The 15812-nt window shown below is 42.5% G+C and overlaps 1 protein-coding gene across 1 annotated transcript in view; it reads left to right on the forward strand.

Annotated features, from left to right (window-relative positions):
* Window positions 1–3453: 3453 nt before the first annotated feature.
* Window positions 3454–15812, forward strand: part of pfdn4 (prefoldin subunit 4) — a 31437-nt gene continuing 19078 nt past the window's right edge. The window contains exons 1-3 of the mRNA XM_063031221.1: window positions 3454–3503; window positions 11296–11403; window positions 14419–14559. Coding sequence (XP_062887291.1) covers window positions 3480–3503; window positions 11296–11403; window positions 14419–14559 — 273 coding nt within the window. The 5' untranslated portion in view covers window positions 3454–3479. The remainder of the gene's footprint in view (window positions 3504–11295; window positions 11404–14418; window positions 14560–15812) is intronic.

Below are 15812 nucleotides of genomic sequence, written 5' to 3' on the forward strand. Positions count from 1 at the left end.
CAATTTTGTTCGTCTTTTATATTGCAACTCATCCTGCTGACTGCAATTTTGCTTTATCAACAGCCTCTCCTCACTACACATTGCCTCTGTTCATAAACCAGCTACCTCATATTCAGCAATATTATCTGTTTTTCCTACAACACGTCTTACGTTTAAATATAGGCAGCTCAGGACACTAGTCACACCATGCTTAACCTTTTGATTCTTAAATTTGTCTGAGGTCTTACTAAGATCTGCCCCCACAACATCTCCACTAACTGTTCTGGCACACTGGTTCCCATCCCTGTGCAACCCTAGTCTAAACCCCACTGTGTAACGTTAATAAACCTTCCCTCTAGGATGTTAGTTCCCCTCCAGTTCAGGTGCAAACACATCCCACTTTCCATGGAAGAGAGCCCAAAAAAGCTTGTGCCCTCCCTCCTACACCAACTCCTGAGCCACGTATGAGATTGTATAATCTTCCTAGTTCTGGCCTCACTAGTGCATAGCACAGGTAACAGTCCTGAGATCACAACCCTGGGGGTCCTGCCCTTTAACTTAACACCTAACTCCCTGTACTCCCTATGCAGAACCTTGTCACATGTCCTAACCATGTCATTGGTACCAACGTGGACCACAACTTCTGGCTGTTCACCCTCCCACTTAAGAATGCTGAGGACTCAGTCCAAGATATCCAGGACCCTGGCACCCAGGAAGCAACATACCATCCTGGAATCCTGTCCTTGCCCACAGAACCTCCTGTTCATTCCCCTAACTAATGAATCCCCTATCACCACAGCGTGCCTCTTCCCCCCCCCCCCTTCCGTTCTGAGTTACAGAGGCAGACTCAGTGCTGGAGATCCGATCACTGTGAATTTCCTCTGTTAGGTTATCCCCCCCCTCCCCCTCCCCCCCCCCACTGACAGTATCTAAAGTGATATACCTGTTGCTGAGGGGGACTGAATTTTTATAGTTCTCTACCCAAGGGGACTATTTTTCACCCAGTCACTGAGTATGTTGAAGACAAAGGTCAAGAGGATTACCAATCATGGATATTAGTGCTGGAAAGTTACACTAAAATAAAAGATTTTGAGTGGATCAATGTTTATTGTGAGTGGATCCTGATGCAAGATTTCTACTTGAAATATTGACAATTCTGTTCCTCCATCAGATGTTGCTTGAGCCACTGGGTTCTTCCAGCAGATTGTTTCTTTTGCAAAGCTCACTGAGAGATCTGCAATCTCATTACTGCAATCAGAGGATCCTACCTGCTTGAGAAGGGTGACAATCATACCGTTGCCCAAGAAGAGCAGGGTGAGCTGCCTCAATGGCTGTCGGACAGTTGCACTCACATGTGCTGTATTGAAGTGCTTTGAGAGGTTGGTCATGGCCAGAATCAGCCTCTACTAAGCTAGGACCCGTGCCTGTTGCAATTTGCCTTTCCGCATAATAGTTCTACAGTGGATGCAATCTCACTGACTCTCCATTCACCTTGGACCATCTGAAAATTAGCAACAACTATTTCTGTTTATTAACTACAGCTCAGCATTCAACACCGTTATCTTTGGGCATCCGTTAGTCTCATGAGACCATAGATTTGCGCCTTAGAAGGTTTCCAGGGCGCAGGCCTGGGCAAGGTTGTATGGAAGACCAGCAGTTGCCCATGCTGCAAGTTTCCCCTCTCCATGCCACCAACGTTGTCCAAGGGAAGGGCATTAGGACCCATAAAGATTGGCACCAGTGTCGTCGCAGAGCAATGTGTGGTGAAGTGCCTTGCTCAAGGACACACATGCTACCTCAGCCAAGGCTCGAACTAGTGACCTTCAAATCACTAGACGAACGCCTTAACCACTTGGCCACGCGCCAACACCATTATACCCTCAGCACTACTCAACAAGCTCCAGTACCTGGGCCTCTTTACCTCCCTCTGCAGCTGGATTCTTGACTTCCTCCTCAGGAGACCACATTCAGTGGATTAAAAGTAACGTCTTCAATGATTTGTGCTTAGTCCACTGCTTTACTCTCTCTACACCCATAACTGTGCAGCTAGGCACAGCTCAAGCACCATATATAAATTTGCCAATGGCACTACTATTGTTGGCAGAATTTTGGTGAGGAAGAGGTGTACAGGAATAAGATAGATCAGCTGGTTGAGTAGTGTCACAACAACAATCTTGTATTCAACATCAGTAAGACGAAGGGATTGATTGTGGACTTTAGGAAGGGCATGTCAAGGAAATGCACACCAGTGCTCAGTGAAGGATCAGCAGAATAGAAAGGATGAGCAGTTTCAAGTTCCTGAGTGTCAACATTTCTGAAGATCTATCCTGGGCCCAATATATTGGTGCAATTACAAAGAAGGCACAACAGTGGCTGTATTTCATTAGGAGTTTGAGGAGATTTGGTATGTCCGTAAAGACTCGAGTAAATTTTGACAGATATACTGTGGAGAGCATTCTGACTGATTGCATCACTGTCTGGTATTGAGGTTCCAATGCATAGGCTCCAAAGAAAGCTGTAGACTCAGCCAAATTCATTATGGCACTCACCTCCCCACCAGGTGGTGGCTCAAGAAGGTGGTATCCATCATTAAGGACTATCACATTTAGTATATTCTTTCTTCTCATTACTAACACCAGGGAGGATGTACAGGAGGCAGAAAATGTAGACTCAACATTTTAGGAACAGCTTCTTCCCCTCTGCCATCATATTTCTGAATGGTCTATGAACCTATGAACATTACCTCACTATTTTTCTAGATTTTTGCATTATTTATTTATTTTGAACCAATTTATTATTGCAGCTTATGGTAGGTTCTTTTATGTATTGCACTGTTTTCCTGCTGCAACACATCAATTTTCATACATGTCAGTAATAATAAACGATTTTGATTCTGATTCTGAAGTGAGAGGCAAATGAAACTCGTAATAATTAAAGATTGGAAGTTGTTCTAATTTGGTTTTATTCGAGTAAATAGCTGCACTGGTAGCTGCTAATGTAATTTTAACTTGAGTTGCTTTGATAAATGCAAAAGAACAAAATCGCAGAATGGAGTTACAGGGAATACAAATTAGCTCTTTGATGAACTTTAGATCCGAAATGATAGATGAATTTACCTAAATTATTTATTGCTTGTGTCATGGTCAAACAAAGAAGCATTTAAAAGTCCAATAATATCTAAGAGATGAGAAATTTGATGATCAATATCCAACAACTCTACTGCTGTTATTGTTGAAAGTGGCCTGGAGCGTTGCTGTGAGGCCCAATTTATATCGTCATAAATACCCCTTAAATGGCGATCCCTTTAAGTGGAATATACCATTTTTTATTATGAAGTAAAATTTAAGTTTCGTTTTGTTTTCGGGGAGCTTCACTGCAGATTTACCTGCCACCTTTTTAAAACATAAATTTTGTCCGGGAGTTAGAAGTTGATCTCGGGGCAGTAGCGGGACTGCCCGAGTGAAGTAAAGGGATAGGGGTAGAAATGGTAGAGTCCGGAGATGGCCGCCACCATGAAGAGAACGGTGAGTCTGTTCTGTGAAGGAGGAAGAGACATGAGGGGAACGGGGAAGGAGAAGAGGGAAAGAGAAGGGAAATAAGAAGAAAGAGAAGAAAACGGGTCATGAAGGAGAGGAGGGGCGAAGGGAGAGACATGAGGGGAAGAATGGGGTTTAGAGAGAGAGAGAGAGAAAGGGGGAGATGGGGAGGAACACGGAGGGAGAAGTAGGGAGGAAAGTAGAAGAACATGGGGAAGGGAGAAATGGCAAGTGGGAACACGAGGGAGTGAAAAACCACAAACTGAGGGGGTAGAATGAGTGGAGGGAGTAGGGAGAGTAAAGGGGAGGGGGAACAGGCAAGGGGCATGGGGAGGGAGTAGAGGGAGAGAGAGAATAGGGGAGGGGAAATGAATGAGCGAAATGGAAGGGGAAGTAGAGGGTAGACGAGAGGTAGGGTAGGAGAGACAAAATTATGGTAAGAGGTGAAGAGAGAGGGATAGAGGGATTAGGAATTTGCCAAGGCTAGTGCAGAGCATGCAGAGAGGATGATGTAGTCACTCAGTACTGAAGTGGTGGGCTCAGTGGCCTGCGTTCATGCTGTTGATCGAGCCATAGCAACTGTATCATCTGCCTTGCTTGCCGTACACTCGCTTTTGCAGACAGCCTCTGTAAACTTCTGCATTGGTTCACTCCACACCAAGTCGTTTGGCATTGAAATCACCTTTTCCTTGCTCCATCAGGAACAGGTTCCTGGCACACTACTGAATATCTTGAAATGGAAGTCTGTTTTAAGTACAGCAGGACATTCATCTCTGAGTGTTTAGGCTCCAGGATCAAGAGCACCATGACAAAATGGAGATCTGGGATAGCACATTAATGGCATACCACTGTGTCTAATGAAAAAGAGTTTAAACAAAATGAAAACTGCAAGTTATCGGATAGAGTCACACTACACAGAAATAGAATTTTAAATTTATTAGGTACATATTAACCATCAAACAGCTTGTAACACGAATCCTACAGGAATGGTATTTTTCTTCTCCATCCATTCTGATCAATGTCTTCCAGACTCTACCACTCAATTTTAAATGAAGCTTCTGTAGAACAATTATTTGCACTGACATTGGAATGACAGTTTTTGATCTCAGATGTTGCAGATGGAAGTGAGAGGTTGAATTTAAACCAGAAACCTTCATTATGTCAATTGCTGATGAAGTACTGTTGCAGTAAGTCACAATCTTACCTATTCATTGAAAGGCACTCCCACGTGCTAGCTAGTCATTGGCCCATTTAAGGGGCATTGCAGCCCTTCCACTGGCTGTTCTTTGGCACCACAGTGGAGTATAAATCTTGTTTCCCAAAAGCACCTGCTCTCTTTTGTTTCAGGAGCTAACTGACGGACTGGGAGTTGCGACTAGTGTCGCGAGAACAGTGAAAGTGCGCTCAGTGAGAGAGAGCCTGAGTGCACATTTTAAATAAGTATTTGTAACTGGGTGTAACTGAATATTTAGTGTCTGCTGTCTTGTCCTGTAAATAAATGGTTAACTTACCTACCGGTAATGAGCATCTTCCGTCCTCATTAACCAGACCCGTGAACCTGATTTCACACAACAATTAGCACTGTGAGCAGGGTTTGGTGATTGAACCGGAGATTAAGATGCTTAAAGGCAGAAATACGAGAGAAAACACCCCATGTGAGGAGTGCCAAATCCTGGGGCGGACCAGCAACAATGCGGGATTTGAGAGTCTCGCCAACCTTTTGACGGGCCATGGTCCACCAGTAGACTGGTCAGACAAAAAGGGACTCCCATGGGGTGAAAATTAGACACCTCATCATTTCTATAGTTAATGAGGTAGGGGAACCAGAGGAGTGCTTTCTGGATGTTGGCAGCCACAGTAAACACCACCAGGTTCAGGAACAGTTATAACCCCTCAATTGTCAGACTCTTGAGCCAGTGGCAATAACTTCATTTGCCCCATCTGTGAACTGTTTCTACAACCACTTTCAAGGACTTTTCTCATATTCTCAATTCTATTTATTTATTTATTTATTATTATTAATTTTTCTTTAGTAATTGCACAGTTTGTTGTCCTTTTGCACACTGGTTGTTTATCGGTTCTGTTGGGTGCTGCTTTCATTGATTCTATTATATTTCGTGGGTTTACTGTGTATGCCTGCGAGGAAACAAATCTCAGGGTTGTATACGGTGAATTATATGTACTTTGACAGTAAATTTACTTTGAACTTTTTGAGACGGTCTTGCAGAAGGAGAATAAGGTGGAGAACTTGGGCATGGGGCAGGCAGCCCAGTCAGCACAGGTCTGAGCTAAAGAGTTGGAGAATAGGAGTACAGAGTTGGCCTCTTGCCGGGTAAAGGTGCAGCAATTAGTGGCTGCCTGCAGAGCTAACCAGTCTTGATGTTGCAGAGAGGTGACCCCGACATAGGGACGGGGACTTTTGCTGAGATGGTGATGATGGGGAAGAGATAACCTCAGGGATGTCTCTCTAAGTGAGCACCCTCCCTCCTTTGCAGCTGTACCTGTATAGGCCAGATCTACTGAGGGGTTGCCAGCTCATAGCCCCTCCGGCCTCCGTGGAGTGGGGTGGGGAAGAGCAGCAGGCTGAGAGAGAGGGACCTGGGGAGCATGGCATAATGAGTCTCACCAAAACTACTACCATCAGGGAGTTTTTTGCTAAGAAACTGGTGGAGTTGGGAGACAGGTACAGGCAGAATCCAGGGGAGCCTCGGCTCACATAGTTGCTAAGGATTTGCAATATGGGGGCTGCTGGAGTGAGTTTATCCAACAGGGGGATTGGTGTCCTGGAGGGATTTGTCGTCTCACCACGCAATTAAAATGCCCTGAGAGCACCACCTGATTCCCACAGGAGTGGTGAATTGCTACAAAGCAGAGTCAAGGGGTGATTAAGGTCACTGTTTAAGCGGGATTTGAAGCCCTGGGAGGTGTGGACCACAGTGGAGGAAGGGACTAGAGCTCTTGGCCAGTCAGCCCTGAGCACAGGGATCATTCATTGCAGCAACAACCCGCTGGAGCGACATAAATTAACATCAGCCATTGTGGGGGTTTAGTTAAAGCAGCAGCTCTCCTTCAAAGGGAGTGGTTCTCCTCTTATTGGGACTGACAATAGGGTGTGTTGTAGATGCCGCCATCAGATCATTTGAGGGATTAGAGTATGTGTGAATAGGTCTCTGCAGTTGGGGGCGTAAATCAGCCTGGGGGTGGACGGCCAAAGGAAATGTTTTTGGCATTGCTGAAAGCCGGGGTCCTAAGGGAGAAGGTAGGTCAGGTTCTCTCCCATCCTCCATGCCTTATGGAGGGAGCACCGTCAAGGGAAGAGGTGTAAGGAGGCCCTGAAGAGAGACGCCCTCCCCTGATAAGGGTTCGTTCTATCCTCCACAGGATTCCTCACATTCCACTTAAGTTCCTTGTGTCCTTGGCTTGAGGTTCTGTAAAAGGCACTGGCGGACCTTGATCAGCAGCAAGGGTCAGGTGGAAGGTGTTGACCCCCCCCCACACCCCACCCACTCGCATAGGGATGAGGTCAGGTCTCCCAGTAGGCATGCTTGGTGGCCCTTTCCCAGTCAAGGGACGCAAGGCCTTATTACTACCCATTGCAGTACATTGGGGGAAAAGGGAATATGCAGTGATGGATGGCACTGGTGGATACCAGTGCCAAGCACACTGTCATTCTGGGTAAACCTGATAGCTAGTGGGGTTCCAGGGTTACCATTGAGGAGTTAGGGGGCACACTTCTCTAAGGAAGATTACCTTGCTGGTGGACATTGAACCCATGACTTAGCAGCCTCCCATAAATACATTCTGGGCATGAATATACTGAGGAATAGACCCCTGCAGACAAGTAAGGGTTGTTTTGCCTTTAGAGCGGCATGGGTAAAGGTACTACTGGGATTGGCCATGTGGAAGCCTTTGGTGACCCCCACCACCCAACAAGGTAGTTAACAAGAAGCAGTACAGGATCCTGGGAGGCACCAAGGGAAACAATGGAGGCCCTGTTGTAGGAGGGAATCATCTACCCTGCAACCTCCCTGTACAATAGCCATGTGTGGAAAGGAGATGGCACCTGGCATATGACCATTGGCTGTAGACAGTTGAACAAGCATGCACTGCCCTTCACGGCAGCTGTTCTGGATGTACTGACCCTTACTGAGGACAGGGGTAAGGAGGGGAAGCATTGGTAAGCAGTATCGGATTTGGCCAATGACCTCTTCTGCAACGGCCTAAGTCCGGAGTCACCATACCAGTTCGCTTTTACTTTGGAGAGTCAACAGTTCACCTTTTGCTGCCTTTTGGCCCCACCTTGTGCAATGACATGTTTGTCTGAGACCTGCAGGGGATACAGTTTGACCCCACTGTCTATCCCTCTACGTAGGCGATGTATTGTCAGAGTGAATTTTTTTGGATAGATGATTTGTTTACACTTAAATGACTTTGGCCACCAGCCTTCTATTTGACAAAGTACTGTGGATTGAGTCCACAACAATGCGCTTCCTAAAAAGGCGTGAATACCAGATGCTTCTGGCGCCGTAGTTTGACCAGATGCTGTAGTTTCGAAGACAGTATTATCTATACTTTATAAATATTAATTGTCTTCTATGTTAGCACGGGAAATGCCAAATAAATGTATCATGGCCTTAACTTGCTTGCTAAAGGCTGGATACCAACCCAGATATATTGGCGTCGGAAGGAAAGGATGCAGTGATATTTTGTATGTAGCTTCAATAGGAAGCATTGTCTATAGCTTTTTAAGTAGCGATTGCCTTTGTGTTTAGCATACAAATATCAAGCCCACATTGAGCTAGCAGACCTTTCTCCCGAAAGTGTCTCTGTCCGTATGATGCCTGCTTATTGTGTCGAATAAAGAAGCTGCTTTGTATCTACCAGTGACTCTGTCTCTCTGGTAATTTCATCCACGCTACAACACGCTACTACAGGGACCCTTGCAGGAAGTAGTGAGGCAGGCTCTGGATAAGGTAGTCACCTCTTTGCAGTGAAAAAGGTTGGTCCATCAACCCTGGTAAGATACAGGGTCCCAACAACAACCCCAAATAAAAGGTGTCCTGTCATTTTGGGAGGAAATGAAACAGGAACCTTGTTAAAAAGTATTTAAAAAATCCTTTTCTCTGTTGATATGGTGGGGAAAAAATAAATAAAAGTAGCCAAAATATGTTGAAGAATAATAATATTTAAATGAAGCACACTTATTATTTGCACAAATGGGCAATCAACTGTGCAGCTGTATAATATTTTAGTTAGACCATATTTGGACTACTGCATGCTTTTCTGCACAGGAAGAATGTGAAAGCTTTAAAGTAAGTGTAGATGAGACTCACCTTGATGTTGCCTGTGTTACAGAGTGTTAGCTATAGGGGGAGGTTGGACAAAGTTGGATTGTTTCTCTAAAGTGTCGGAGGCTGAGGGGCAACTTGATAGAAGTATATAAAGTTATGAAAAGCACAGGTAACATAGATATAGTCTTATTTTTCCCAGGGTGAAACTGGAGTTCTGGAGGGCATAGATTTAGGGTGAGAAAGGAGATTTCCAAGGCAGGTTTTTATAGAGAGTGGTAGGTGCCTCAGAAGGTGATGGGAGCAAATATGATAGAAACTTGAAAGAGACATTCAGAACTTTCAAGGAATGGAGGAATATAGATCATGTGGAGGTAGATGGGTTCGGCTAAATTAGCATTATGGTGAGTACAGTCATCATGAGTTAAAGGGCCAGTTTATTACGCTGTACCGTTAAATGTTCAAGCATGCTGCTGTCTTTGTGTATTAAATGCTTATTAAGCATATCACAGAGAAAGATCCATTAAGTAACAACCCAAAGACTCCTAAGGACATTGTTAGTCATGGTCAGTGAATCATTTGATCCATAAAATAAACACTAAGTAGTAGAATCTCATGCTAATAAATCGGAGGAGCTCTTTGCTCAAAAGGTTTTAAATTACTGTTTTTTTTTCATTTTCACACTCTCTATTCTTCATTTTCCTTCTCGAAGGGAAAAATATTGGGATGGTTTTCATTAAATTGGAATACAAAATGAAGAAATTTTCCAGAGCTGTATTTGCTTCTGTTAGGAAGTGTGAAGAGGATTGCACATTGTGGTAGAGTCAGGACTCATGCCTCAGTAGAATGTGGGGAGGAAAGGATAATGATTGGGGCTTAGTTGGGAAGTGGAGAAAATTCACAGTGGCAAGATGCAATTAATGAAAAATGTTAACCAGGCATTGCACTGATAGTTCTCTGAGATTGCTGTCTTGGAAATTGGAATATATTCTTTCATTTCCAAGTTCCAGATCAATATTATGTAAGCTCTTGGTTCTGATAGTAGTACTGAACTTTTATCAATCTGATATAGACCCAGAAGTATTGTTTGGTCTGCATTTACAAGAATTTAGCTTCAGATCCATTTCAAAAGTGATTTATTTTTCACATTTTACATTGTAAATGAATGCTTTTAAGATGCAGTGTCTAGTTTCTAGGAAGATCCTCCACTTTTACAGCAATAGATGAATTTTAGAATTATGTAAACTTAATTCAGTAACTAAATTTACCGATGCATTAACTACTTTGCAGAGTAGACAAGACCTCAAAATTACTAACTGGACATAATTTTTTGAGAGCTAGTTGGTACCATGTTGGTGGCACAGGTTGCTGTCATTAAAGTTACAGTGAAATAAGCATGATGTATTACACTTCAGATCGAGAATCTTTAAACTCCTTAGTCAACTTTATGGGTGGCACCGTGATGCAACAGGTAGTGCTACTGCTTCCCAGCACCAGTGATCCAGAAAGCATGGAATTTGTTCTGCTTATGACCCTTTGGGCTTCCTTTACATGTTCAGGTTTTTTCCCGTGACAAAGACATGTAAGTTGGTTTGTTAATTGATTACTGAAACTTACCAGTAGTGCTGCTAGGTGATAGATGTATTTGAGAGGATTTCATGAATATCTGAGAGAGAATAACTTGCAGGGAAATAAGTAGAGGAATGGGATTTATGATATTTCTCTGAGAGCTGGCGTGGATTGATGGGCTGAATGTCCTGCTTTGTTGTTTGGAAGTAATGAGAATTTTCATGGTCCATGTTTCAATTTCTCTAACTTATTGAATATCCATCTGGACTTTTTGCAAGATTAAAAATCTTACTTACAACATCACATAACTGTGCAGTTTGCAAACACCATTCTCATCTTGACTGAAGTAATCTAGTCCCTACCTCAAAAACAGTCAATTGTATTTATACTTAAGGTATTTGTAATTGTGTTACAAATGGTTTTGGCTTCATTACTATGCTGAAAATGTTTCTGTTGACTGTCTGCAAGACCAAGGTTTAAGGATTTTCCATTGTCTGTAAATTTTCAGTTTCAAGTAACTGACCCTTTCATTTGCAGTGAGCAATTGGATGTTCCACAGTGTACAACAGAAACAATCTCTGCAAAAAGCATGCATATTGGATGTGGAAGCTCCTGCGGCTTGAAATAATGAAAGCTTGTGATACTCTGGTTTTAGTAATTAAAGAAGAATTTAGTTTTAAGGCTCCTTCAGTTTGTAGGTCATATGATTTCACACTAGCACGAAAGTGGAGAGATGCTGTAAATTATCCAACATTGCAAATGTATATTTTTGACAATTCATTGGTTTGCCTTAAGATTAAACTTGACAGATATTTCCCAATAAATACTGGTATAGTAGTTTAGATGTCCTGGTTACTTAAATTTAGAATAATGTTTAAGTGAAACATGTATAAATTAACCATGAAAATACATTTTATTTATAGGCAGTAGAAGATGTTAATGTTACATTTGAAGACCAACAGAAGATTAACAAATTTGCAAGAAATAATAACAAGCTCATAGAACTTAGGGAAGAAATAGAACTGAAAAAGGTAAACGTGGAGTTTCATTATATTCAACTATGAAGATCATTAAAATACTGCTGTAGATGTATTGCCTCAGTCTTTGTTATTTGGCTGAAGCGTTCCAGCTGAATTGTGCTGAGTACCTTTGTGTGTGATACTATAAGACCATAAGACATAGGAGCTGAATTAGGCCATTTGGCTCATTGAGTCTGCTCTGTCAATTCATCATGACTTATGCATTTCCCTCTCAGCCCCAGTCTCCTGCCTTAACCCCATATCCCTTCATAGCCTGACTAATCAAGAATCTATTGACCTCTAGCTTAATATACCCTGTGACTTAGTCTCCACAGTCGCCTCAGAATTACCACTCTTTGGCTAAAGGGATTCCTCCTCATCTCTGATCTAAATGAAAGTCCCTCTATTTTGAGGCTGTGTCCTCTGGTCTTAGAATTTCTTTACTATAGGAAACATCCACTCTATTGAGGCCTTTCAGCATTCGATAGTTTTCAGTGAAATCCCCCTCATTCTTCTGAATGCCATTGAGTACTGGCCCAGAACCATCAAATGCACCTCCTTTGATAAGCCTTTCAATCTTGGAATCGTTTTGTGAACCTCCTTGGAACCCTCTCCAATGTGAGCACATCATTTCTTAGATAAGGGGACCAAAACTGTTCACAATACTTCAGCTGAGGCTTCACCAGTGCCTTACAAAACCTCAACATTATATCCTTGCTTTTATAGTCTAGCCCTCTTGAAATGAATGCTAACATTGCAGTTGCCTTCCTTCACCACTGACTCAACCTGTAAATTAACTTTTAGGGAATCCTGCATGAGGACTCCCAAGTTCCTTGCACCTCATATCTTTGAATTTTCTCTCAATTTCGAAAATAGTCTATGCTTTTATTTCTTCTAGCAAAGTCCGTGACCATACACTTCCTGACACTGTATTCCGTCTGTCAGTTCCGTGCCCATTCTCCAAATCTGTCTAAGTCCTTCTGTAGCCTCTCTGCTTCTCCAACACTACCTGCCTCTCCACCTATTTTCTTCTCATCCACAAACTTAGCCACAAAGCCATCAATTCCATCAAGCAAATCATTAACATATAACATAAAAAGAAGCGGTCCCAACACAGATCCCTGTGGAACACCACCAGTCACTGCCAGTCACCAGAAAAGGCTCTCTTTATTCCCATTCTTTGCCTCCTGCCAATCAGTCAATGCTCTATCCATGCTAGTATCTTCCCTGTGATAACACGGGCTCTTAACTGAGAAACAGCCTTGTATGGCACCTTGTCAAAGGCCTTCTGAAAATCCCTATACACTACATCTCCTTTGCCTATCCTGCTTGTCACTCTTCAAAAAATTCCAACGGATTTCTCAGGCAAGATTTTCCCATAAGGAAACCATGCTGACTTCGGCCTCTAAGTACCCTCAGACCACATCCTTAACAATCGATTGCAACGTCTTCTCAACCACTGAGGTCAGACTAACTGGCTTCTAATTTCCTTTCTTTTGCTTCTCTCCCTTCTTAAAGAGTGATGTGACATTTTTGCAGTTTTCCAGGCCTCCAGAACCATGCCAGGATCCACTGGTTCTTGAAAGATCATTACTAATGCCTCCATATTCTCTCAGCCTCCCCTTTCAGAACCCTAGGTGCACACCATCTGGTACAGGTGACTTACCTACCTTCAGACCTTTCTGTTTCCCAAGCACCTTCTCCCTAGTAATGGCAATATCACTCACTTCTGCCCCCTGACACTTTCGAACTTCCAGCGCATTGCTAGTGTTTTCCACGGTGAAGAATGATGCAAGATACTTATTCAGTTCGTTTGCCATTTCCTTGTCCTCATTACTACCTCTCCAGCATCATTTTCCAGTGGTCCGATATCTACTCGCCTCTTTTACTCTTTACGTATCTGAAGAAACTTCTGGTATCCTCTAGCTTACCTTTGTATTCCATCTTTTCCTTCTTTATGACTTTGTCAGTTGCCAATCCTCTAACTTCCCACTAACTTTTTGCTCTATTATATGCCCTTTCTTTGGCATTTATGTATATTGAAATTTCCCCATGACTATTATAACATTGACCTTTTAACGGGCATTTTCTCTCTCCTGTTGTAATTTGTAGACCATATCTTTGATGCTATTTGGAGGTCTGTATACAATTCCCATGAGGGTCTTTTTACTCTTGCAGTTTCTTAGCTCTACCCGCGAGTCTACACCTTTCAGTCCTATGTTGGCATAACTATATTGATTTCTGTCTATAAAACTGTAGTGGAAACTACAAGATGAATTGCATTTGGGAACTTGAAACATTAATTTTTAACTCAAAACCTGAACTTTCAGTCAAGGAGGGGTGGGGGCGGGGTGTGGAGTGGGGTTGGGAGGTATAATTGGGTCCAATGACCTACCATCCAGGTCATTGAATTGTATCATTGAGTTTTATTGAAGGAGGCATCTAATGGCAATGCCCAATATGCAGTTGAGAATTGCATTCATTTTCGTGTGAGCTTGCAAGTGGCATTGACAAATGCCTGTATTCAGCCTCCTTCATTTGTGGTGTGATATAGTGAATTTGGAAGAATGCGCCAGAAGGAACACAAAAAATGCTTGTGTTACTTTTATTTAAAGAAGAATCTTCTCCTCCACATTTGTCTCCCCTATACTAGGTCAGGATCACTTGATTCTCACTTGATAACAAGTAAGGTGACTATAAATAATTAAAATTATCTTTGGACTTGGATAGAATTTATCATTTCAAAGTGTATACTGTATTTTTTCTCTGTAATTGTTTTTCCACTAGAAAGGGTAGCTCAGCTGCCTGACCTAAGCTGCAGATTTTTCTAATTGTATGCCGCTGCACTGATAAATTTGCAAAAAGAAATCAAATGTGCCTTAAATATCCATGAATTATTTTGAGGCACGATTTAATGCAAAGAAAATACTTTTGAAATACATTCATGCCTTCAGTACTCCAGATATGCAATGATTGTATATGTTCTATTTTAATTGCCACTAATCCTTCTTTTTGTGATTAAATTAGAAACAGTTACAGAATCTAGAAGATGCTTCGGATGATATCATGATGCTTGATGAAGATGCTGTGTTGGTGCCTTATCAAATTGGAGAAGTATTTATTAGCCACTCCCAGGATGAAACACAGGAAATGCTGGAAGCTGCAAAGGTAATAAATATTCCAGAGGTCTCAATCTTACTGCATTTGGACTGAAGATAAAAGTAATGCCTTTCTGTAATTATTGTGAATCTATAATACAACAAGGCTGAACTAGATGAGTGCTTAAATTTGCAGTTAAAGTTAGACTGAGTTTCAGATGTTTTTTCTGAAAGTTTTCATAAAACATTTTTTAATAGCTAGACTACATGTTCACCTTCATTTTAGACGATAGCTTAAGAGAAAAATAAGGATAAGAAAAAGATAGGCATTTTATCTAAACTTCTCAAAGTGGTTCATGTATGGTCTGCTTAAAATGCTGCTGGTATTGTGATGCGGGCAAACAAGATAGCTGTTTAATAGATACAAATAAATTGCAGTGAAATGAGTGGAGATCTCCTGCCCCAGTGCAAAGGACTTGCCTAGAAATCCCCAAAGAAGTTCCAGTCTCTAGCATTAATGATTTAAGTCTGGCAACCCAGGCCTGTACCAGAAAACCAGGTATGATTTGCGGAGGGCTATTTAAATGGCGAAAGGACAATTTTGAATGAGGTTGGAGGCGATATCAGATGCACAGCAACTCTGGAAGGGTCTGTAAGACATTACTTCCTACAAAACGAAACCTAATAGTATGAGTGGTAGCGATGTTTCACTACCAGATGAACTCAACACCTTCTATGCACGCTTTGAAAAGGAGAACACAACTACAGCTGTGAAGATCCCTGCTACACCTGATGACCCTGTGATCTCTGTCTCAGAGGCTGATGTTAGATTGTCATTAAAGGGAGTGAACCCTCACAAGGCAGAAGGTCCCAATAGAGTGCTTGGTAAGGCTCTGAAAACCTGTGCCGACCAACTAGCGGGAGTATTCAAGGACATTTTCAACCTCTCACTGCTACGGGCAGAAGTTCCCACTTGCTACAAAAGCAACAATTATACCAGTGCCTAAGAAGAATAATGTGAGCTGCCTTAATGACTATCGCCCAGTAGCACTTACATCGACAATGATGAAATGCTTTGAGAGGCTGGTTATGACTAGACTGAACTCCTGTCTCAGCAAGGACCTCAACTCATTGCAATTTGCCTATTGCCCCTTTTCTTTCTCCCTAGGCCTCCTGTCCCATGGTCCTCTCATATCCCTTTTGCCAATCAACTGTCCAGCTCTTGGCTCCATCCTTCCCCCTCCTGTCTTCTCCTATCATTTTGGATCTCCCCCTCCCCCTTTCACTTTCAAATCTCTTACTAGCTCTTCTTTCAGTTAGTCC

The sequence above is a fragment of the Mobula hypostoma genome, chromosome 2 (genome assembly GCF_963921235.1).
Source record: "Mobula hypostoma chromosome 2, sMobHyp1.1, whole genome shotgun sequence".
NCBI lineage: Eukaryota > Metazoa > Chordata > Chondrichthyes > Myliobatiformes > Myliobatidae > Mobula > Mobula hypostoma.